General features: G+C 42.6%; 1 protein-coding gene across 2 annotated transcripts in view; it reads right to left on the reverse strand.

The window, feature by feature from the left end:
* The window catches only part of samd12 (sterile alpha motif domain containing 12), a 147,012-nt gene that overhangs the window by 78,227 nt on the left and 44,424 nt on the right, over positions 1-24,361 (reverse strand). For both annotated transcript variants that reach the window (XM_079571071.1, XM_079571070.1), the window contains exons 2-3: positions 20,135-20,385; positions 10,018-10,147 (exon numbers count right to left, since the gene is read on the reverse strand). In XM_079571071.1, the coding sequence (XP_079427197.1) occupies positions 10,018-10,147; positions 20,135-20,385 (381 nt within the window). The remainder of the gene's footprint in view (positions 1-10,017; positions 10,148-20,134; positions 20,386-24,361) is intronic.

The following is a 24,361-nucleotide window of genomic DNA, read 5'->3' on the forward strand; positions in this document are numbered from 1 at the left end:
AGGGGCTAGATGCAAGTTCGGCATTTTATACTCACTACTGCCACCTCAGGTCTTATGTGTAAGTGCAGCTTCTATATTAAGATCGTGCATGACGGCACTTCAGACCCAAATTAACACCTTTTTTAAGTGACAGTGCAGGATTTTAGAGGCAGTTGTGGTGAACAGGTCTGGGCTCATTCTACATTCAACATTGCTGGAACATGTAGGGGGAGGAAAATACATAATCTTAACATTTTTAAACTCTGTATAGTCCCTTTAAAAAATACACCATAAAGACACTATTTCTCGCCTTTTTTTTGGAGTACTTTAACAATGATTTTATCCCTTATTTGCATAATAATATTTCTCAAAATCATATTGGGGGCGTTAGGTTCTGTGCTGGAGGGCCGGATTTGGCCCCCGGGCCTGACGTTGCCTGCCCCTGCTCTAGAGGCTTTGTGTTTGTGGGTGAAACTCTACATAAGGGAACTGTCTTTCTTAAGGACATAATCACAGTTGTTTACGTAGCTGGGTTCAATTCCCGGACTGGTTTGTTTATCCCTTTCTTTCCTCTGGATGCCAGTAAAAATGAAGTCTAAAAAGGTTCCCTCTTGGGCAAAGAAAAAGAGACACTAAAATCCCTTAATCTGGCTGTTTAAGAAGAGTTCCCTCCCCCGTGTGCATCCCAGTGCCCGGCCCCGCTCCTGCTGCCGGCACCACTCCATCTCACTTGTCTGTGCGATGTAGTCATCCCCTCCTGAAGCAGCAAATCAATAACCACTCTGTATTGCAGATCATAATTCAGAGCGGCATCTGTGTCCTTCCTGCTTTGACATAAAACAACAGTGGGGGAAATGCATCCGCGCTGAAGGCCCTGGCGCTCCGGTCTGACGTGAGGCGACTGGAGTATTCGGCTGCTGCCTCCCGCTATGGCTCCTGCTGTGGAGCCTCTGCCAGAGAAATCAATATCTCCTCTCCTCTCTTTAACTCTCGCTGCCAATGAACATTATTTTCTCGGCCCCCAACAGACACACACTGGGGTTTATAACAACGCCCCGCCGCCATTAAAAATGCATTAAAGCATATTAAGGTGTAATTAGTTATTAGTCCCTACTCTGTCGTCATTTGTGAGGGGGAGAGCTTTGTGCTGAATGAGTTAAACACAATTCCCTTTAGTTTAAACCTTCCCAGTGCACAAGGGGTGAATCGGAATGAGGCTCTTGGAACAAAACGGGCCGGGTCATTACTACTTCTGGCTTTGGGCAAACAAACTTCTGCGTTTGTAAGATTTCTCAAGGCAGTTCAAAGCTCTTTTTTGTTTTGGTCGGGGGCTCAAGCTCATCTCCATCCGTTGTCCCTCGCTCGCACCAACAAACAGACGCTCCTTCTTCCTGGCCTATTGTATATGTTTCAAGGGAAATCATTAACAGAAGACAAACCTGATGAAAAGAGTTCATGGTTCAGAGTAAAATCTCGTTCGAGACAATTAAAGCAGAGCACCGATTGGGACCTGACAGATTTGACGAGCCAAACTAGGTCACCATCACTGTGTGGCCCTCCTTTTCAGGTAAAAGGAACTTTTGACAAACCTGTCCCACTGAGATATTAAAGTCTGCAAATATGCACACGTTCAGGATTGTCGCCATCCTTCATCTCCCCACATTGCGTATTGTGAAAGCTGTGACGGATGACAATGTTCCCCAGTAATATGCACTGATGTATTGTGTCATAACCTTCCCTCTGAATAATTAATAGTATATTAGTCCTCTCTGTTTTCTCTTTCGAGCCTTTATGGTTTACCCCTCTGTCAGAGTCCAACCCCAGCCCTGTCATGATGCATCCGAGCCGGGGGGTCTCCGACCAGGAACCTGATGCATTTTTGATGAGCTGGGGGGGGAGGATAAAAAGGTGACACAAAGCAGGTAGAGACACAGCAAAAAGCTCTGAATATCAAGCTGAATTTACTGTTAAACTGACTGGAGTCAGCTGGGAAATGCATCTGTAACAGTCCATAGAGTGAAGGTAAACAAGGGCACCCACTCTCCAAACTAACAGTATTTCCGGAATATTAAATTAGATTTTTCTATCAGTATATTTGCACTTAAAGGAACAGGCCACCATTTTTACAGATTGAAATATGTTCTTACCTGAGCTTAGACGAGTTGATGCGTACCTGTCTGGTCTTTGTGTGTGCCCTTAGTCACGCAAAATGACCAAAGATGTTGCTAGCATTTGGCCTCTCCCAGTATATTCCTATAGCTCCAAATGGGGGTGAAGTTGGAAGCTACCGCGCTCTTCCACGGGCACGCAGAGACCAGACAGGTACGCATCAACTCGTCTAAGCTCAGGCAAGAACATATCTCAGTATGGGAAAACTGTGGCTTGTTCCTTTAAACATGTGAAACAATACATTTTTATTCACCAGATAGGTATGTTTTTTTTATTTTTATTGAATAAATGTTATGATTTCTGTAGCCCAGGGGTCTCCAAACGTATATCATCATGGGTCTTTATGATTGTCAGGATTACAGCAGAAACAGAACCTAGTTTTGGAGTTTGGACGAGAATTTTGGGTGTAAATTATATTTGGGTCTATATTATACTGGAGGAAAGCGTTTGTTTTGGTTTGAGCTGAGGCCTGTGGGCCAACTGCGGCCCGCAGCCCACTTTTAATTGGCCCACTGCCATTTCTAAAAGTATATATTTTTTGCTTTAATTGAATATATATAAAAATTAAAGAAAATCCATTAATAGAAAGCTATGATTAAGTCTTTTTTTTATTTTTTTTACTTAAAGCATATTCAATTATAAAGCATAGTTAACATTTTATTGAATTTGCTAACTTTAATATAAAGGTGAAGTTATATATCTGATATATACCCAGTTGTTTGTATATTTGTCTGTCCGTGGCCCTCAGTGAAAAAGGTGTGGACACCCCTGGTCTAAGTCCTTAAATCAGCTACATGTATCTATTTTATTATTTTATTGCGAAAATCGAAATCGATCAATTTGAGAAAAACAAAATCATGATGAATTCTTTTGCCATGTCGTCCCGCCCTAGAAACGGCAGAGGGCTACATTCATTGACGATGCTTGAATAACTCTGAGACTTTGGCGGGATGCTTGTAGAGTCAGACAGCAGCCAAGATTATATTTTAACACAAAGGCATTTCCGTTTTGTTTACATCAATGTTTGCAGACTGTGTTTGTGCTCGTACCTCAATCACTTGGTGCACAAAAAGAAAATGCCGGTATCAGTGTGTCTGGGTGGATACGAGTTGTTTGGCCAAGACAGTAATTAAATTCGACTCGAGCTTATGTAGGAATGTAGAAAAGCCTTTGGGGAGAGACTTGGACTTGCTTCTGGTTTAACGATGGGAAGATTCACAAAATTCACAATTCACAATTCATTTCAGTTTCATTTGGGGCTTGCAGTTATTGGTTTATTTCAGATTTGGATTTTTGTTGTCATTCTTCCCTTCACATTTTGTTGACTCGAAGAATTCTCAAAGCAGCGTATAAAACAATGATCTACCTCTGAATGATTTAATAAACAAATCGGACATGATAACACAGCTTCATATCATTGGTAAAGTGCTCCATTGCCGCCCATTGTTTAGTGGTGAAGCCAAAAGGGAAATTTGAACCGCAAAGTGTTGATGGGCCATTTGGAGCCAGAGTGACGCAGATGGAGGGAATCGTAGCTAATGACGCCAGCGGCAAGGTGATTATAAAGCAATGTGTAGAGTCACATTAATTACTGCTCTGCAAATTACAAATCTGCATGTGCCTCAAAGGTAATGCGCTTCTGTGAAAGACTAGACATGGGAAAGTCATGCACCTCCGGAACCAACTCAGTGTTTTAAGTTTATTTACTGCTGCTTCATATGAACAAAGCAAAAATGTGAGCATTAGAAAATAATTTGCCAAAGTATTTGTCCACATTTTTAAGTAGAAATACATATACAGTACTCCTGGCTTACAAACAATATTGATGTTTTACCGCATAAAATAACGCTATGTGTGGAAAAGACAATTGACAAATTTTGATCGACCTGAAGTGCCCTCTACAGGCAGCAGAGAAAATCGGACACAGAAAACAAAAATGGCCTCGTTTTTTGTTGTTAGCTAACGGCATGTCAGCAAATCGATGGTGTCCTAATGGCTCAACCAACAACTCGGATCCCCCTTCTGTAAAATGCAAAGCATTTATAAATCTGTTTTAAAGATGTTAGTTCGGACACTGTATTTTGATATTTGGCTTAATTTCACTAAAATATGCTCTTTTCAATCAAAAATGCATCAAATTATATTTTTTGTAAACTTATTTTTACTTTTTTATTTGACCTTTGTTTAACCAGGATAGAATGAAAAATATCTTTTTCAAGAATCTGCTGGCCAAGGGGCAACGATTTAACATACAAGTTACATTTGGTACAAGATACAAGACAATACACTCGGATAAAAAATCTACAGGTTAAAGGCTTTGTTTAAAAATGTAAAAGTGTATCGCAACCCCCCGGGGGTCCCGACCATTGACATATTGTTAAGAGACCGTTCATTACTCACTCCTCCACATTTGACAAAATAACTACTTTCAGGGGGGAATTCATGGCAGATTTACAGACTCCCCCTCCCCAGCTCTGATGAAGCATGTTCTTAAAAAGGGCATAAGGGCGGGATCTTCACTGTAGAGTCGGCCCGTTCGTGCCATGTAGTTTGCACAGCTCCAATGCTAACAGTCTGGCCCTCATTAGTACGAGACTGAAGAAATTTCTATTTCTTCAGTGCTGGTCAGCACTGAAGTCTGTGCTGACCAGCTTGTTACCACAACTTGCTCAGTTAGTTAACATCTCACTCCAGACTGGAGCATTTCCAAAGGCCTTGAAAACAGCAGTCATTAAGCCTCTTCTAAAAAAGAGCAGCCTTGATGCCAAGGTAATGAACAACTACCGGCCCATATCAAACCTGCCATTCTTAGGAAAAGTCCTAGAGAAAGTAGTATATCAGCAGCTCACTTACTTTCTCCTGTCTAACAATGTGTTTGATACTTTCCAGTCAGGCTTTAGGCCCCACCACAGCACTGAGACAGCTCTGATCAAGGTGACAAATGATATCCGCATGAACACCAACGCAGGTAAGGTCTCAGTTTTAGTTCTGCTGGACCTGAGCGCTGCCTTTGACACAGTGGACCACGGGATCTTACTTCACAGGTTAGAAAACTGGGTGGGAATCTCTGGTACTGCTCTAAACTGGTTTAAGTCCTATCTCGAGGACAGGACGTACTTTGTTGAAATTGGCAACTGTGTCTCAGACAAAATTGCCATGACCTGTGGAGTCCCCCAGGGGTCAATCTTGGGACCCCTCTTATTCAACTTGTACATGCTTCCATTGGGTCAGCTAATAAACAGCAACAATGTGTCGTACCACAACTATGCAGATGACACTCAAATCTACGTGTCACTGACGGCTGGTGAACATGGGCCTGTAGATACACTCTGTCACAGCATCCAACAGATCAGTTTGTGGATGCAAAACAACTTTCTCCAACTAAACTCAGACAAAACTGAGATCATTGTTTTTGGCCCACAGGCACAAAGACAAAGTGTTGTCAGTCACCTTGAGTCTCTCTCTCTAAAACCAAAAAATCAGGTTAGAAATCTAGGAGTAATCATGGACTCAGACCTGAACTTAAACAGCCACATCAAAGCAATAACATCAGCAGCTTTTTACCATCTGAAAAACATTGCTAAGATCAGAGGAATAGTGTCAAAACCAGACTTAGAGAGACTTATCCATGCATTTGTCTCCAGCAGGTTAGACTACTGTAACGGCCTACTCACTGGCCTCTCTAAACGAGCTATCAGACAACTACAGTACATCCAGAACGCTGCTGCTCGAGTCCTGACAAGAACCAGGAAATACGACCATATTAGTCCAGTGCTCCGGTCTCTGCACTGGCTTCCTGTCACTCAGAGAATAGACTTTAAAACAGCTCTGCTCGTGTACAAGTCTTTTCATGGTTTAGCTCCAAAGTACATCTCTGACATGTTAGAGCCGTATGAACCATCTCGGGCCCTGAGAACTTCAGGGAGGGGCCTCCTGGTGGTTCCCTGAGTCAATAATAAACACGGTGAGGCTGCGTTTCAGTTTCATGCAGCTAAAATCTGGAACAGTCTTCACGAGGATGTGAGACAGGCCTCAACTCTGACAATGTTCAAATCCAGGCTGAAAACAGTTCTTTTTACCAATGCATATGACTGAAAGTATTTTATCTGCACTCTCGCCTTTTACTGTAATTGATTAATTTTATGTTGATGTTTTTATTGATTCTATTTGTTTTCAACTGTGAAGCACTTTGAATTGCCTTGTGTATGAATTGTGCTCTACAAATAAACTTGCCTTGCCTTCTAAAAAAATTCTTACGAAAACCAGCCTGGTTTCTTTACTAACCTAGCAATATCACAGGAGGATTATCTAGCTGTAGAAAGTTTAAGAAAATTAGAAACCAGGCTTTAGAGTTGTTTTTAACGGGTCTAAAGTGCAATGCATTCCAATGGGAGACCAGTGGCTATATGGAGGCACTACAGCAGTGGTGGAGCAATAGCAGCCCCTAGTGTCGTCGTCATGAAGCAGAGCAGCCAGTGGCCATTGGTCCCAACCCCCACTTTGGGAACCACTGTCCTAAGGAACACAGTGTACAGAACTGCATAGAAATAGGTCTAGTGATGGTTCATGGACTTTGAAAATGTTAAGGCAGTTCCAGTATCTAACTATTATGTCATAAAAAGCATGAAGTCCAAAATGACATACTTTACGCAGCTGAGGAAGTAAATAGGATTATTCAAACTGTATGAAATGAAATACTATTCCAGTAATATTAAGGGACTATACAGGGTTTAAAAATGTCAAAATGATGTATTTTCCTCCCCCTACATGTTCCAGCAATGTCCTAATGTGTAGAATGAGCTCAGACCTGTTCACCATAACTGCCTCTAAAATCCTGCACTGTCACTCAAAGAGGTGTTAATTCGGGTCCGAATTGCCGTCATGCACGAGCTTAATATAGAAGCTGGAGTTACATGTATGACCTGAGGTGGCAGTAGTGAGTATAAAATGGCCAACTTGCATCTAGCCCCTTTAAGGAATGCTATATCATTGTTAAAAGCTAAAAAATACAGATAATAATGCAGAAGTTGGAGGCTAGAGCTTGTTGAGTTGAATATGTTAGTTTAAACTTTATGTTTGAACTCCTGTGACAGTGGCTCAGTCACTCCGTAGCTGGCAGAGAGAACTCGCAACCTGTTACTGAGAGACAGCATACAGTAAAGACCCTGGCACCATCGTCCCATGTTGCCAATTCCAGCGAACAGCACAAGCACTCAGAGGAGGGCAGATATTTGCAAACCAATATTAAAATCTGCACAGCATCAGAAGCAGAGCTGATGCAGGCGCACATCCGTCCGACTCCCGGGTCACGACCGCAGCCTCGGAAAAACACTCTGCAAATAGATGCTCGGAGATGCACCGCTGCTCGCACTTTGAAATGTATTCATCCGCACTGTTTGTTTGTCTACGCATGATTGTTCCCCCACAATATCCCCACGGTTAATAGGAATCGGAAAAAATAAAAGACAAAAATACTGGCGTGATATTTGCGAGATTGATTGGGATGCAAATTGCCTCGAGCACCAAATTGGTGTGGCTCGGCCTGTTTTAATTGGTCTCTGTTAATTAATGCTAGATGGGAATACAAACTGAATTACGCGTGCATAACATTACCATGATTATACCAATTGGAAAACATCACTGCGTGTTGGTGTACGAGCGAGAATGGATATTTGGTTAACCCCTTGGTTCCCTGTGATCCAGCTGCAATAATTACTGCCTAATACAAACAGGGGTCGTTATGTTAATGGTCCATTAGAAACATGGGTAATGAAGGTTTAATCACCCAAAGACTAACAAGAGAAAGCGTCATTTAGAAGAAACAAATGCATTAGTGTTGTCAAGTACTGTACATAGGAGCTGTGGAACCTCATTCTGTAACGCAGCACAGCGCTGTAAACATGGAAATAGACAGCTTTAAAGTGATAGTCTGCAAATTTAAATGTTTTACAAATCCAAATAGATTGTGTAAAATGTAATTACCTGGGTCTGAAATGGGATGTAAGTGATATTGAAAAGCTACATGTTTTTCCAAAGTCCCTTCCTTTGTGGATTTCAACAAATAATAAGAATCTCCGGGCTATCACTTTGACCATTGAGGCGAGCTTTCCTGTGAACAGGCCAGTCAGATCCAATCAGGGTCGAAAGGGAGGAGCCTAATTGTTTACTTTTGAAAATGTGGTCCCACTTTCCTCATTTTTCAAACCAGGAGTGGCTTTCTGGTGCAATCAGAAGGGAAACAGGAGGGACTTGATTGTTTAGTAATTTCCCTCTCACGCTCCTCACTTTGCAATCGTACAGACTATCTAGCTTTGATTGCGCTTTATTTTGTATGTACTGTTTGTGTCTGTCTTTAATGTAATTTCTAATCGTCATACAGCAGAAGTTTCCAAGGCATATCTCTATTTTTCCCTGCAGTGTCTCGCTTTAAATCAGGTGTGTCGAACTGATTTCGGCTGGTGGGCCAAAATTCAGCTCCCACGGTGGGTCAGGAAAATACTATTGACAAAACATTTACAATAAATGATTAATATTGAGCTGTGATTTTAAAATAAAAGCCCTACAGGCTAATAAATAATAACGGCTTACACTTGTATTGTACTTTACAAGCCTGTGCCACAAGTTTCTGCTACACTGTAGTCATTATTCATTCACTCCATACTTGTGGTGGTAAGCCACTATTTTAGCCACGGCCACCCTGGGGCAGACTGACCATTTAACCACTTGGCTATAATGTGCTGTTTATATCCTGATTCTTATTATGTCAGTGCCCTCTACTGGATACATGTGTGAAATTCCTTCACTTTCAAATTTAAGCTGCCCCCTAGTGGCTGGAGTGAGGACTTTGGCTCATAACTCCGCACAGGAATGGGCTAGAGACGTACTTTATTTTTGACATACTCGGGAATATGTGCTCTAAAAGTCGCGGGCCACACAGAAGAATCTCGCAAGCCGCATGTGTTTGTCACATGTGCTTTAAATTAAAGTACATTACTATTACTCCTTCTTTTACTGTTGCACTCCACCATCAAACCTGTGATCTGATTACAACCTAAATAAATGGCTTATTTATTCTTTATTCTTTATTAGGATCCCCATTAGCGCCCAAAAGTGGTTGCTAGTCTTCCTGGGGTCCTGACACAATATAAAATTACAAAACAATTAAAATAGAATACATGAATGTTACACATTTCATATAATCATACAACCTTATAGGACACATATAACACACAGTGACTATGCTCACATGTACTGAGCTAATTGACTTTTTACCTTCAGCTTAAAGTGTGGTTTACTCTTAGTATTTCTGATGTTAAAAGGAAACGAGTTCCAGGCGTTTGCTCCTCTGTACAGAACAGTTCTTTTCATTGAGTTACTTTTGGGTCTGGGAACAACCATAGAGTTTGTCGTCACTAATAATAATAATAATAATATTTATAACAGATATATATTTTTTTTATTTTGCATTAGTAGTTAGTCAGTCAAGCCTAAAAGCAGCTGCATGTTTACACCGCAGTGCTCTTTGAGTCATCTCTCCACAGCCGTCCATAAACATATTAACAATAATCACGGACATGGAGCAGGAGCCAGAGAGCCGGGTAATTAGCCTGTGAGTCTGTGGCGGAGAGTGACGTTGTGGAGCCTCATTAGGAAGTGACTGACATGGAGGCGGTTGTCAGGGGCAACAGAGAATAGTGACAGGGGCATGGGGCGAGACATGGCAGAAATATTGAGTACTGCGACCCCCAAAGTTTAGCGCACAAAGGCAGTAACGTTTAGGATCAAAAAGCGCAACGTACCAAATGAAAATTGCCTGGTGACCCGTACAGTAGCCTGCTAATTCTGGAAAACACAGTTGTCGAGGAGTACCTGTGATGTCGTGTTGTTTGAAGGAGTCGCTGTAGATCTGGTGTTGATTGGGACAGTGTTTCTTCAGCCATTTGCACACGTCCTGCACGGTCCACAGAGCCACCGGTTTGGACAGCTTCACATGGCCTGACTGTGGAAGACGATACACAGAAAATGAAGTTAATACTGGTATCACACAGCGACCCACCCCTCAAGCAATCGCCTCTCGTCTTTTATACATCCGTACTGTGACCACTACTACTACTGCAGCACCATCAGCCACCTCAAACCCCTCCTCTTCAGAGTTTCTTCACTTTGGTACACTATTAATCAAACTCCACTCATTTGTCTTTGTCTGGTTTTGGATTAAATAGTTTGTCTTTGACCGTCTGGTACAACCAAACACAAGTTCCCAAATGAAATCCCTCAACACTTTATCAAAATGCTGTGAGCTGTGAGTTCATCACCTTCTGTTCTCAATCCTGTTACAAATTACCTGGCAAACAACACATTTATGTATAGATATTCCAGCAGAGGCGCTAGATTTGATCATTTAGTGTTTTTGTTTCGTGATGCAAGAGACTGTGTCGCTCGTCTGATTTGGTGTAGTCCACGCGTGGTCGCCCTGCTCATGGAGGCCGCCTTCGACACCTATCCCAACAATAGGCGTCCTGATATTTGCAGGCTTTACCGTGACATTTTCTGCTCAGATCAATGCACTTGTTTGTCTAAAAATAAAAAGAGAGTCACACAACGGCAGAAGTCGATACAACGGCATGTGAACGCTTTTAGAGTCGTCCCTGGAACCATTCTATTGTTGTTATTGGATCAAATGTTTCCTCTGGAGACCTGGACTGGCTAACACTGAGGTCGTTTAAAATCGGTGCGGTGTGGCACAGTGGACAGAACATTTTAGTAGTGTATTGGATAATTTGTAAAGATTGGCTGGTTTTCCTGACAATCAAACAAGTTCTAAGCAAGTAATGAAAAAACTAAAAGCATTTGTATTTATTTGTACTAGTACCCAATGACAATCTACATTTACTTGCCCATTGTTTGCACTTCAGCATAGAAACGAAATACTTTCACGTTATTACTTTCCACCACTAAATGTTTTACTTTGGTCAGATAGATTAAAATATAAATTAAATATTGGACAAAATCCTTGGCAATCTATAAAAGGGATGTATGAAACTGTACGTATAAAAGGAGGGATTAAATGGTAATCTCTTTAAAATATAATCCTCCACCTCACATTGTGATGTATCCATATAAATCATGCAATACTGAATGCATTTACAGTCATACAGTATGTGCTTGTGCCCCCTACAGGTGAGAATAATAAACCCGTTCCCCTCTATAACACTGCACATGCAACACAGTGTCTGGATGCTGTTTACAAAATACTGCGACTCCCCAGTAGTAAACAATGCAGGCGGCGCGCTTGTATTTTGCTCCAGAAAACATCTCGAAAACTATGGTACGGCTCTTGATTTTGATGAAGGGCGCTCCTAAAATTACAAGCGCAGACACTGAGAGGGAGAGAGGTGATTAAAATTTCACATCCTCTCCACTTCACTGCGCACCGGGATGAGGCCTGGTGCAGCATAGCAATAACACAACGACGTTTATTTCCCTGTTTTTTTGGCTCCGGTCTACAAACGGGTGTTTCCGAAGTCTTTCATAACAATCCTAACAGAAATTATGTAACAGATGTTATGTTAAAGAACATTTTTAGCGATGAACAAAAGAGGTAGGACAAGGAATAAACTAGTCAGCACTTTTGGCAATACAAAGACAGTTCTTACTGAAACAACAACCAGGTCTAAACCCAGCCTCTATCAGTACAGAGTCAACTATAAGAAACTATGTAAAAGTGCACAACCTATTTTCTTCCCTTTTCAAGCTGTGGAGGTCGAAACTGCTGCACTAAATTATTTCTATGTCTCACATTTCTTCCCGCGTCTCCGGATTGTTCATGTGAATTTCCATGCACATTTTGGGGTTGGACAACTAAAACTATGAAGCATTATATTCAATAATCAGGTGCAGACAGACTTGGGTTCATAGGTCTAGGCCTACATCAGTTCCAAACCAAGGCAGTCTATATTTACAATGTATTTCTCATTTGTCAACAGTGCAGTCAAACTAGGTTGGAACTGCGAAAGGTACACCAAATAAGCCAACCAGGCCTCATTTTGAAAACAACATTTCTCGAAAGCGGGCGCCTCAGTGTCTCCAAATCCAGACGAGCGTCTTGTCACATGTATTATAGCCTCTCACTCCCTTTCCCCACAGATTGCATCTTATTCGCACCTATCTCTTATTATTTCCCCGCACTTCCTTTCCCTCGCCTCGCTCCGTCCTATTCTAACAATCTCCAGAGAAAGGAGAGGCACACGCTGGTTTTAGCATATGGGCTGTTTCCCCTGCAGGTAAGGCAGAGGATGGAGTGACAGAGAGCCAGGGGAAAGCAGATAGGAAACCAGGCAAGGAACCAAGGAAGGCAGTGGGTAGGGAAGGAAGACGACGGCCAAGGCGTTAGAGTCCAGATCTATGGGGAGAGAAGGGAGCCATATCGCAGCATGGAGGAAGCACATTAAGCATTAACTACAGAGGCCTTCTGTGTTGATTAACCTGCAGAAAGAGCCTGAGGCGGAGGAGGCATGGACGAATAAAGGCTGCAGTGGATAAGATACAGGGAGACATCTGCTTTTCAGTGCTACGAGCAAGGCCAATATCTATTCATAATGGTCAGTTTAAAACGTGAATTTTAATGCTCAATTGCAGGTTGTATGTTGCCATGTCACAAGAGGAACTAACATAAACAAGCCAATAACAGCAGAACATGCTCCTTATGCTTAGGTAGACACCGACAATACTATTTTTGTATTGTTTTTTACACCAATAACCAACACGTGTATTCTGTTTGCCTGTATTTAATTATGTATACTGGCTGAACACAGTAGAGCTCTAAGAAAGAGGTTTGAAGGAGGTTTGCTAGTATCTGAAACTATTTGTCATTGAAAATTGCCCGGCGAGAACAGCCAACAGCGCTAGAGACATATCAGCCATAAAATAAGAATGAGCTTCTATAAACAGCCGTGAGTGGGCAGTTTGTGGGACACCAAAATACCTCTAAATGAGTCAATAATTTGGACATTATATCTGTGTTGAATAATGCGATTATTAATACTGATAAGTACGGACAAACTGGTATAGCATTCTTCAGTATAGTCACAGCCCTAAAGGAAAACAATAGTATACAATAGTGTAAGACATGGCTACATCATCTTGTTGTGAGGTAAGATCTATATATTACAGGGTTAATTAAAATGAGTGTTTAGTAATAGTTACAACTAGGTCTGTACAATGAATCTCCTTTTCTTTAATCTGCAAACTGCCACAGCGGATATCAGGAGGAACAAGCTGCTGCAGGTTTGCCTGTGTCCAGAGTCGTGCTCAAAACCACTTCACTTGGCACAGACCATTCCACTCAGGAATAGTACCGTATAAGATTTTTACACTGGGTCGTATTGGATGTTGCAATTCTTAAACGGGTGATTGGCTCTAGTTTTTACGGTCAACAGGGTTGAGTTGCTTTGCTACCAGCCGACCAGTGATTTTACACATCAGGGCGAGTCACAGATGATTTCTTTGCTCTTCCTGAGTTTTCCATCCCAGATTGTGGAGCATAGTCGTTGAACTCTAGTTGGATATTGTGCTGCTCACCGCTGAACTCGCTTGACTTTAGTCTCGTTCTTCATTAGGACAAATGATTGTAATTTGAATGTTCTTTGGGAAGGGTTCATACTGTCTTTTTAAAGTACTTCCTGTACTAACAATGACACATCACTTCACCACGTGACGCTTCCAAGAAAGACAAAGCAAGTACTTGAAACGATTAAAGCAGATAAACAAACCTTCTGTATTACAAAAATATACCGAAAATATTGAACCAGAAAAAGATCATTGGTAATATACAATATATCCCTATGTTAAAGGAACAGGCCACCGTTTTTACATACTGAGATATGTTCTTGCCTGAGCTTAGACGAGTTGATGCGTACCTGTCTGGTCTTTGTGGGTGCACTCAGTTGTTGTTAGCATTTGGCCTCTCCCAACATATTCCTATAGCTCCAAACAAGGGTGAAGTTGGAAGCTACCACACTCTTCCACAGGCACGCAAAAAGACCAGACAGGTCCGTATCAACTCGTCAAAGCTCAAGTAAGAACATATCTAAGTATGGAAGAACTGTGTGCCCTCAGTCACGCAAAAAGACCAAAGATGGTGTTAGCATCTGACCTCTCCCAGCATATTCCTATAGCTCCAAGCGAGGGTGAAGTTGGAAGCTACCACGCTCTTCCACAGGCACGCACAAAGACCAGACAGGTCCGTATCAACTCGTCTAAGCTCAGGTAAGAACATATCTAAGTATGGGAAAACGGTGGCCTATTCCTTTAAGAATGTTATTATTCCTATAAACATATATTAAAGTGTGCTGTCAACAGAATTTCCAATCTCAAAAAGAAAACTTGCACACAAATACAACAGCCTGGAGGTGTTATTGCTCTGCACTGTTCAGTATCTACAGTACAACAGTGCTCAAACATCCTGATGCAGTGGAACAGTGGTGAACAAGTGGACAAATGGTTGGAACAGATTGGTAATAGAAACAGTGGGAATGCATTTGTACTCTAATTAGAGAGGCAGTCATCTTCTTTTTATGTTTTATCAGCGTTCAGTTTTCCACCCTTATTGCATGTAGCCCTAAGCAGCACTATAGATTTATTTCCAGCACAAGTGAAGAGACAATGTGAGAAAAGGCTTCTGTTACAGATAAAGCAGTTGAAAAACATAAAAGTGTTCCCAGTCTCTGTGTTTTGGCACCAGAGACTCGCGTTTCCGGCGGCACATTTGTGAGTCAATTGCCATCTGTGTTTTACATTCTGCACTGATTTCACCCATAGCTGTTTCTCCTCCGGGCCACCGCTTCAACAGGTGAGCTGCTGCTTTCTCCGCGACTACGCCAACCAGCCAACCAGCCAATCAGCCAGACTGCCAAAGCAAGCCAGCGGAGGGCAAAAAGAATCAAATGGCTTAGTCCTGTAGTTCTGATTGGTCCGAGCTAGGTTCTTGTTTTAGTCATATTTTTCCGAGTCAAGAGAAACACTGACAAATGTTCAAAGATGCCCAGGACATTCCAGATGCGACTGACACGACAATGGACGTAACAATAAGCTATAGTCATGTTTATGAATCCATCTTGGAACGTCCACACACTGTACAAGACACAATCAACTCGTACGGCACAGTGTCCTTGGTTGTTCTGACAAAGAAACCAAGTCTTCTTTGTCAGAGCGGCAACAGAATACAAGGACAAACTCCGGGATTAGGACAATGTGAAGAATAAGAATAAAGCAATGTTTGAATAAGAAATAAATAGCCCTGGCCAAATCAGAAACTCAATACGCTAAGCTTCCTATGATAGATAGATAGATAGATAGACCTTATTAAATCAACTTTCTTGAGGCTTAAACAATGGTTTAACATGGTTGCTCCCTCGCCAAAGTCATACCTGAAGTAGTATTAAACAACATTCACACAGTTTTGAGTAATCCTCAGACAAAGCTGGTAAATTTAGCTGTTTCTTCCTCTACGGTGTCAGTGCCTCGCTCTGTACTTCCTGATTACACTTAACCCAGAAACTGTCCTCCACATTTTCAGAGCTCATAATCCAACATAACTGACTTTGAGCCGTTCTTTGCTCGAAGTGTTTATCAGGCACTCCTGGAGCCGCTAACCACGCCATATCCAACCTGGTAGATAAGAACATTATTCCTATAGCTGCCAGCAGGAGGAGCCCCAGTCAAGATTGTCACCTGCTCTTTGGCCTGCATTTCATTGTCACTATTTAATTCTTACAGACACATGTTATCAAATTATAAAATGTAAAATATCAATGCCGAGGCACCAGCATAAGGTTTTTATGCCGGTTTTTAAGTCTTTTTTAGGCTCCATATGCATGATATGTCCACTTTAAAGGGGCTAGATGCAAGTTACCCATTTTATACTCACTACTGCCACCTCAGGTCATACGTGTAGCTGCACCTTCTATATTAAGCTCGTGCATGACGGCAATTCGGACCCGAATTAACACCTTTTTGAGTGACAGTGCAGGACATTAGGACATTTTTGGAACATGTAGGGGGAGGAAAATACATAATTTTGACATTTTTAAACTCTGTATAGTCCCTTTAAGACCCACATGTTCTCCTTGGTGTTTAACTAGTTCAAAGAGTTGCTGTTTTTTTTTTTACTGTTAACTGGACTGGATTTTAACCGCTATTACTGTATATACCTGGATGATTATTAGTGCACATTCTTTTTGTAGTAACAGATGTGTGGGAAGGAACAGCAATGCTAATAGTACATTAAACCTTTTTAAACAAATAAATGGTAAATTACATTTATATAGCACTTTCATGCATTAACTCAAAATATGTTACATCAAGGAACTAAACCTAGGTACTCCTGGCAGAGATCCTGGTTCAAATCTGGATTAGAGTCTTAGAGTGGGTTCCTTACTGCTCCTGCCAAGCTGCCATGGGAAGGGGAAGTTTGATAAAGTGATTACGCCAAACTTTTGTTGGACATTACTCTACAGCCAGGAGCAGCCAAAGATGAGCCCATAATTTATTTAGGCAAAATTACTGTTCGAATCAATGCATTAAAAAGCTCTATAGACGTTCACTTTTCAAATTGCAGTACTTGAAATGAAGCCTAATGCTACATTATTTTAGATATGGCACCACTTAAATTCACATTGATTTTTTAAGTGGACTTGTTTGGCCGCGCTGATAAAATACATTTTGTTGCTTCACTCATCGGTACAATGACTGCAGCATTTCAGGCTATTGAGTAGATAGGATAAGAGCAGCGTGATCGAAACTCCCCATTCAGAACCTTCAATACCACTTACAAACTGAGCATATCTTATGTTATGGCTGGATAGAAGAGTGTATTGAGCGCTCGCTATCGTAGTTTCAAGTAAATTAAAAATGGAGCAATGGTTACAGTTTAGTTAGAAGTTTATAGAAGTTACATGACGTTGCAATTAAATGTGTTGTTTGGTGACTATAACGACATCGATCTCCAAGGATAAGGACATACAAAGAAATAGCCATGAGCTCCAAAGACAGCAGTGAGTGGGCAGCCGAATGAGTCAATAATAGCTTGGACATAAAACTGTGCACATTTTATTTCTGTGTATAATTGGTATTGAAGTACATTATCTCATACTTTTATAATTAAAGAAGAGCAACATGTCCAGAGAGCCCTAAAGACAAGAAGATCAAAAGAACAGGAGGACTCTGGGGGGCTCTGTCATGCTAATGAGGCTGAAACTCGGCCCAGGACAGATTGGCAGGTAATTAGTAGTGACCAGCGGAGAGTAGGGTCATTGAGACTTAGAACAACAAAGGAGTTTACCCACAGGCAATAGCCGTTAGATGGGAGGGGCTTACATAAACAAACCCCTCCCATTGGTCTTTATCTAGTTCGCAGTCAGCGCTGGAAACGATAGTGTTGCTGATGAAGCCTTCTGGATGAGGCAAAATGTCCAACAAGAACCGTCATCGAAGATAATCAGATTAATTGAGATGTCTTAAGATTTCCTTCTCAATGAGTTTTCAAGACCATTTTCAAATTGATCCAAAATAATAGACAATGTTTTGATGTTTTTTGCCTGGGATCTTTCCCCAAAAAGGGTCTCTTGTTTGATTCCTGGGCAAGGTGGGTCGTTTCTGTGTGGGGTTTGCATGTTCCTATAAAATTGGGTGGATTTCCTCCAGTTTCCCCTTCAAGTGTCAAGGTTCAAGGAGTCTTTATTATCATAATTGAGTCTTTTTATTCTTATTCTTTTCCTTTCAGCCATTCCCTTTTCAGGAGTCACCACAGAGAATCACCTTCATCTATCCCTTTACTTCAATATACACTTAAATATACTCTTTGTTCCTCTGGACTTTTGACCTGCATCTTCCTAAGTGCTACTTACTTTTACAATGTACCTAACTCCTACAGCCACGATTCTGAATACTGAAGTTCCACCCATCACTATTACTAATATAGTTTCTGTTCACCTTTGCCCCAAAACATAACTTCTTGAACTTATACTGTATCTTAATGTGATAAATGTCTTTTTAAGACCATAATCCAGAAATGCAAATTCTCTTCAACACAACCACATTATTCCCTATTACACACTGCCCTCTAGTGCCCACGCCTCACGGTGCAGCCTCTCAGCGTGATTGGACAGGAGGATCCTTTGCAGGCTTGTGAAGAGGGGCAGAGCCATTAGTGTCATGTTGACGGAGCATGTGTGTTTGAGAAGAAGCGGCATCTCTCCTCTGCTGCGCTAATTAAACTGCTCTATGGCACGCTCTGTGTCTGCTCGCTCTGCTAGACTGCACCGCTCTGAGCCATCGCTGGACTGCACCAGAAACCCCATAGGGAGCTTAATTAAACGGGGTATTACATGCAGAAGTCACAGAAATAAAACTACTACTACTTTTACTTCTACTATTACTATTACTTAGTATAGGTTTGTGTTGGGTCATCATAAACTTGTGTACAGATAAAGTAATTAAGGGGAGACACTACAGGCAAAACTCATTTGTTTTCAGTTTTCAGGTTTTGGGCCAAATTGGTCTCTGAACATATAAGCTTTCACCCGGGAACAGAAAATATGACTAATCTTCACAAGAACATGTTTAAATATTGCGCTGATTCAATGTTCCCCCCTAGACTTATATGGGACAATGCAATTTCAAGGGCCTTTTTCTCAAAACACATTTTTCTGTCATTGTGGCGACACTATGTCAGTAGGAACGAAAGACTTCACATTTTCCAGCCTTGGACTGAAAAATATTTGGAAGATTTTTTCAGAGGGATTTTTTATTATTTAATCCCTAGCCCCATTTATTGAGTTTTGAATGTCAAAAAATAAGGCGAAAATTACATTTTTACTAAATTTTCCACTAAAAAAACAGCTTATTTTAAAACTAAACAAGAAATCCTGAATCCCTTCTGAGAAAGTCTTGGTAGCTCATTCATCAATAAAATGAAACCATACATTTGAATGTAGCTCTATCCAGTATTTAGATTTCGTCGCCAAAAAGATGGGAAATTTGGGGCATTTTTAGGCATAAAACACCTTGTTCTTATATGAAAAGATAAAATGACAGAAAACTTGCAATGTATTTTTTTCTCACATTTATGCCAGTGATCTACAACAAAAGTTTCAAATTGATATCTGTAAATATACATTTTTTCCCTATTCACCTGCAGTGTCTCGCCTTAAGTAAAGAAATTATTTTGTGAGTAAAGTTAAAGTGTGAGTAGTATGGAATTATCTATTGTATACTGTTTCTAAGGATAGTGTTAATCGTTTTGCTAAAAACATGTGCAATAAGCCAGAATGAGTGTAGTGAGTGGTTGTTGGTGGTTGGAGGTCAGATGGCACAGACTGGCTGCCTCACGTCTGTCAGCCCACCCCAAAGGGCAGCTGGGACAACAATAATAGCTAACCACAACCGAGTAACAATGTGAGAAAACGTGGTAATACAGGCTTGTAAAGTGCAAAACAAGTGTAAGCAATTATTATTATTATTACATTTCAGGAATAGCACTGTGGTTCATCATTGACAGGTCGTCCTGTGGCACTGGTTGGAGAACGGGTCCAATGCACAGAACAACCTTCCTTTGGGGGCGGAGGTTATTAAAGCTTTTTAAGTCACAACCCCGAGTATAACAAGAGACAAGACTCTGAAAATGTTCAGATCCAAGCAGAAAACAGTTCTTTCAAGCTGTGCATATGACAAATTAATGATTAATGATATAATTAATGATAATATTGATGTTTATGGTTTGTTTTTAATCTGTTTTCTTGCAATTTTATGTAACTATGAAGCGCTTTAAATTCCCTTGTATACAAATCAAGCACTACAAAAAATAAATAATAATAATAATAATAATAATACAATAAAGGTATGCCTCCCACATGTTCTGGTGACCCCCCCTGAAATGTCCCCGGAGTTGAGAACCGCTGCTTCAGGGGCCCTAAACCTGGATCTGTACCTTGGTGAGCTCGGACTCAGACACGGAGCGGTGCGGGGGTCCCCGGCGGTGGTACACGGGCGGGCTGATGTCGTGGTAACTGGGGCTGACGTCGTGGTAACTGGGGCTGACGTCATGGTAGCCGGGGCTCACGTCGTCCAGTGGGAGGGGCCCGGCGTCCACAGACTCCTCCTCCTCGTCGAGCTGCGATGTCATGTCCTCCGGGTGCAGCGGGTGGTCCAGGCCATTCTGACTCAGGCTACAGTGCACTGCTACGGAAGACACGGAGACATTTCAAAGGTAAGATTTTGTATTTTACAGGGGTTGTAATGTTGATTTATAAAAAAGTATAATCTGTTTTTATTTATAGATAGATAGATAGATAGATAGATAGATAGATAGTGTCATATAAGAGATACTTTACGACAGTAGTCACATGCCGTAAATATAATCTAGCGCGGTTACCGGGGTAACTCCCGCGAGGACACTGTACACCTCTTGTTGACCTGCATGTTCATGATGCGAGCTCCGAAGTAAAGTTTGGCACTACTCACTCACGAAGCTTGGTGTGGACATTCAATTACTTTACATGGTGTCAGAAGCTGGTGACGAACATACGGCTTCAGGAAAATGGCAAAGTTTAATCCGCCGGAGAATTTCCCGTTCGACCGCCCGACTGAATGGGGCGATTGGAAGCAGCGTTTCCAGCGTTTTCGCGTAGCTACGAAGCTGAACAAGGAGGACGGTGAGGTCCAAGTCAGTTCATTGATATACGCCATGGGCCCGGAGGCTGAAAACATTTTTAAAGCATTCACTTTTGCGGAGGACGCCGATCAAAAGAAGTTTGACGTCGTGTTAGGAAAATACGATGAATACTTCTACCCCAAAAGGAATGTTATTCACGAGCGCGCATGTTTCCACCAGAGGGCGCAGCGGCCCGGTGAGAAAGCTGAAATGTTTATCAGGGCTCTGTATGAACTGTCAGAACATTGTGATTTTGGGGCACAGAGAGAGGAACACATCAGAGACCGTATAGTGGTGGGAATTAATGATAAGGAGATGTCTCGTAAACTGCAGCTGGAGACACAGCTTACATTATCTCAAACTATTCAGGCCGTGCGCCAGTCCGAAGAGGTGACCAGGCAGGTGAACCAGCAGGGCGAGGCGTGCGCAGCGGTACAGGAGGTCTCGCATGCAAAATCTCCACACAGAGGAAAACAGCAGTGGAAAAATAAAAAGAGAGAAAGTGGGGACCAAAAATGTGGAAGATGTGGCAAACTAAAGCACAGAGACCAGGATAAGTGTCCAGCCAACAAATCAACGTGCAACAAATGCAAGAAAGTGGGCCACTGGGAAAGAGTATGCCACAGTAAATCAGTCAGAGAAGTGACAGAAGCAGCTACTGTTTCCCATACACCGTATTTCCTGGGGGCTGTCACAGATGCGAGCAGAGAGCGCGATCAATGGACAGTTGAAATTGTGATTGGCACAACACCGGTTAAATTTAAAATCGACACAGGGGCAGATTTAAACGTGATGGAGAAAGAGACATTCAACATGTTAGTCCCTGAACAAAAACTGGTGCAGTCAAACATTCCACCAATGAACAGCCCCGGTGGTCAGCTAAGTTGCATGGGGAAATTTCAGGCGACTGCAAAATACAAGGAAAAGCAGTACTCATTCCCAGTGTACGTGATCCACAGCCAGACAGCTAATAACCTGCTAGGCAAAGATACAGCATGTGCAATGGGGCTAGTCAAACGCATTGAGGAAGTGCACAAAGCATTTGGTGAGCACGGGACTCTTAAGACCGAGCCCGTCAAAATACTTCTAAAAGAGAACACAGAGCCATATGCAGTACACACAGCACGAAGAGTTCCCCTGCCTCTCTTAGAGAAAGTAAAAGAGGAAATACTGCGCATGGAGGAGAACGGAGTAATCGAAAAAGTGACTGAACCGACAGACTGGTGCGCACCCATGGTGCCAGTCCCAAGACGAACCGGCAAAGTGCGCATCTGTGTAGACCTGAAAAGGTTAAACGAGGCTGTGAAGAGGGAGAGGTATGTTCTTCCAACTGCAGATGAAATCACTGCAAAACTGAGTGGCGCCACCATGTTTACATCCCTGGATGCGGCCTCAGGGTTTTGGCAGATACCTCTTCACCCGGAAAGCAGTAAGTTGACCACATTCATTACACCCTTCGGGAGATACGCATTCAAACGTCTCCCTTTCGGTATCACGAGCGCTCCGGAAATCTTCCAGAGAAAGATGGCCGAGACCCTGAGTGATCTTGACGGAGTGGCCATCTACATGGACGATGTACTGGTGTACGGTGACACAGCGGAACAGCATGACCAGCGCCTGAACAAAGTACTGGAGAGAATCGAGTCGGCAGGCTTGAAGTTGAACAAAGACAAGTGTGTGTTCAGACGGAACCAACTTCACTTCCTGGGCCAGGTGATTGACAAGTCAGGAGTAAAACCCGACCCTGACAAAGTAAAAGCCATTAAAGAGCTACCAGAACCACAGACTGTCCAGGATCTGAAACGTATCTTGGGCATGTTCATGTACTTGGGAAAGTATATTCCACATCTGTCAACAGTGGGCCAGCCTTTATACGAACTGTTGAGATCCAAGACTACGTGGACGTGGGACCACCCACAGAAGGAGGCGTTTCAGCGTATCAAAGACATCCTATCTACGTCTCCTGTTTTGAAGTTCTATGATGTGAACCGACCTACAGCTGTATCAGCCGACGCTAGCAGCTATGGCATTGGAGGCGTGCTGCTCCAACTACACGATGGGGACTGGAAACCGGTCGCGTATTGTTCTCGCTGCTTGTCCGACGCTGAAACCAGATATGCCCAGATAGAAAAAGAATGTCTGGCAAGCGTTTGGGCATGTGAGAGGTTCGAGAAGTACCTAGTCAGGCTGGAGAACTTCAAGCTGGTCACCGACCACAAACCTTTGGTGCCGCTGATGAATAAAAAGGATCTGGATAATGTCCCGATTCGTTGCCAAAGACTGTTGATGAGGCTTATGCGGTTCAAGCCTACGGCTGAATATGCACCAGGCAAGACACTCACTGTGGCCGACACGCTCTCTCGCAGCCCAGTACAGTGCACAACAGAGGCAAGTGACACACATTCAGATGTAGAGTGTTACATTGCAGCCGTCATCAGCAGCATGCCGGCCACACCACAAAGACTTGAGACCATAAGGCAAGCCACTGCAGCCGACGGTAACTTGCAGATGATACTGCAGTACATTAAGTCAGGTTGGCCAGAATATGTAGGAAATGTCCCTATTGCCATCAGAGACTTTTACCCAGTCAAAAGTGAATTGTCAGAGTACAATGGGATTGTCACAAGAGGCTGTCGCATGCTGATTCCGACTACTTTGAGAGCTAACATCCTAGATCGGATCCATGACGGACATCAAGGTCTGACTAAATGCAGGGAACGAGCCAATGAATCTGTGTGGTGGCCTGGCATTTCTACTGACATCAAACTGAAAGTTGAATCCTGTCAAACCTGCCGTGAGATGAAGCACACACAGCGAAGGGAGCCCCTCATCTCAACCATTCTACCTGACAGGCCCTGGCAAAGACTTGCAATCGACCTGTGTGATTATAACAGGCACACTTACCTGGTAGTGTCAGATTACTTCTCCAGGTTTATCGAGATACTCCACATGCCGACAACTACTGCCTCGCAGGTGGTGCTGAAGTTGAAAACGCTTTTCGCACGCTATGGCTGCCCAGACCAGGTTGTTTCGGACACCGGGCCTCAGTTCGCATGTGCGGAGTTTCAAGACTTTGCCCGTGACTTTGACTTCGAACACATCACCTCTAGTCCACATAACCCCCAGGCGAACGGACAATCGGAAAGAGGAGTACAAATTGCAAAGAGGATTCTAATGCAGAAAGACCCTTTACTCGCTCTCATGTGTTACCGCTCTACCCCGTGCGCCACCACAGGTGTGAGCCCAGCTGAATTGCTCATGGGGAGAAGGATTAAAACTACACTTCCGACGCTCGAGTCAAACCTCCAACCCCAATGGCCTGATCTACAAGCAGTCAGGAATAAGGATGCAAGGGAGAAACAGAAACATGCCTTCTACTTCAATCAGCGCCATGGTACAAAACCCCTGCCACCTCTGAAACCGGGCGATTCTGTTCTCACCAAGCTGGACCATCAGCATGTTTGGGGATCACCCGCTATTGTTGCTGGTGACAGCACTACTCCA

The sequence above is a fragment of the Gobius niger genome (assembly GCF_951799975.1).
Source record: "Gobius niger genome assembly, chromosome: 14".
NCBI classification, from domain to species: domain Eukaryota; kingdom Metazoa; phylum Chordata; class Actinopteri; order Gobiiformes; family Gobiidae; genus Gobius; species Gobius niger.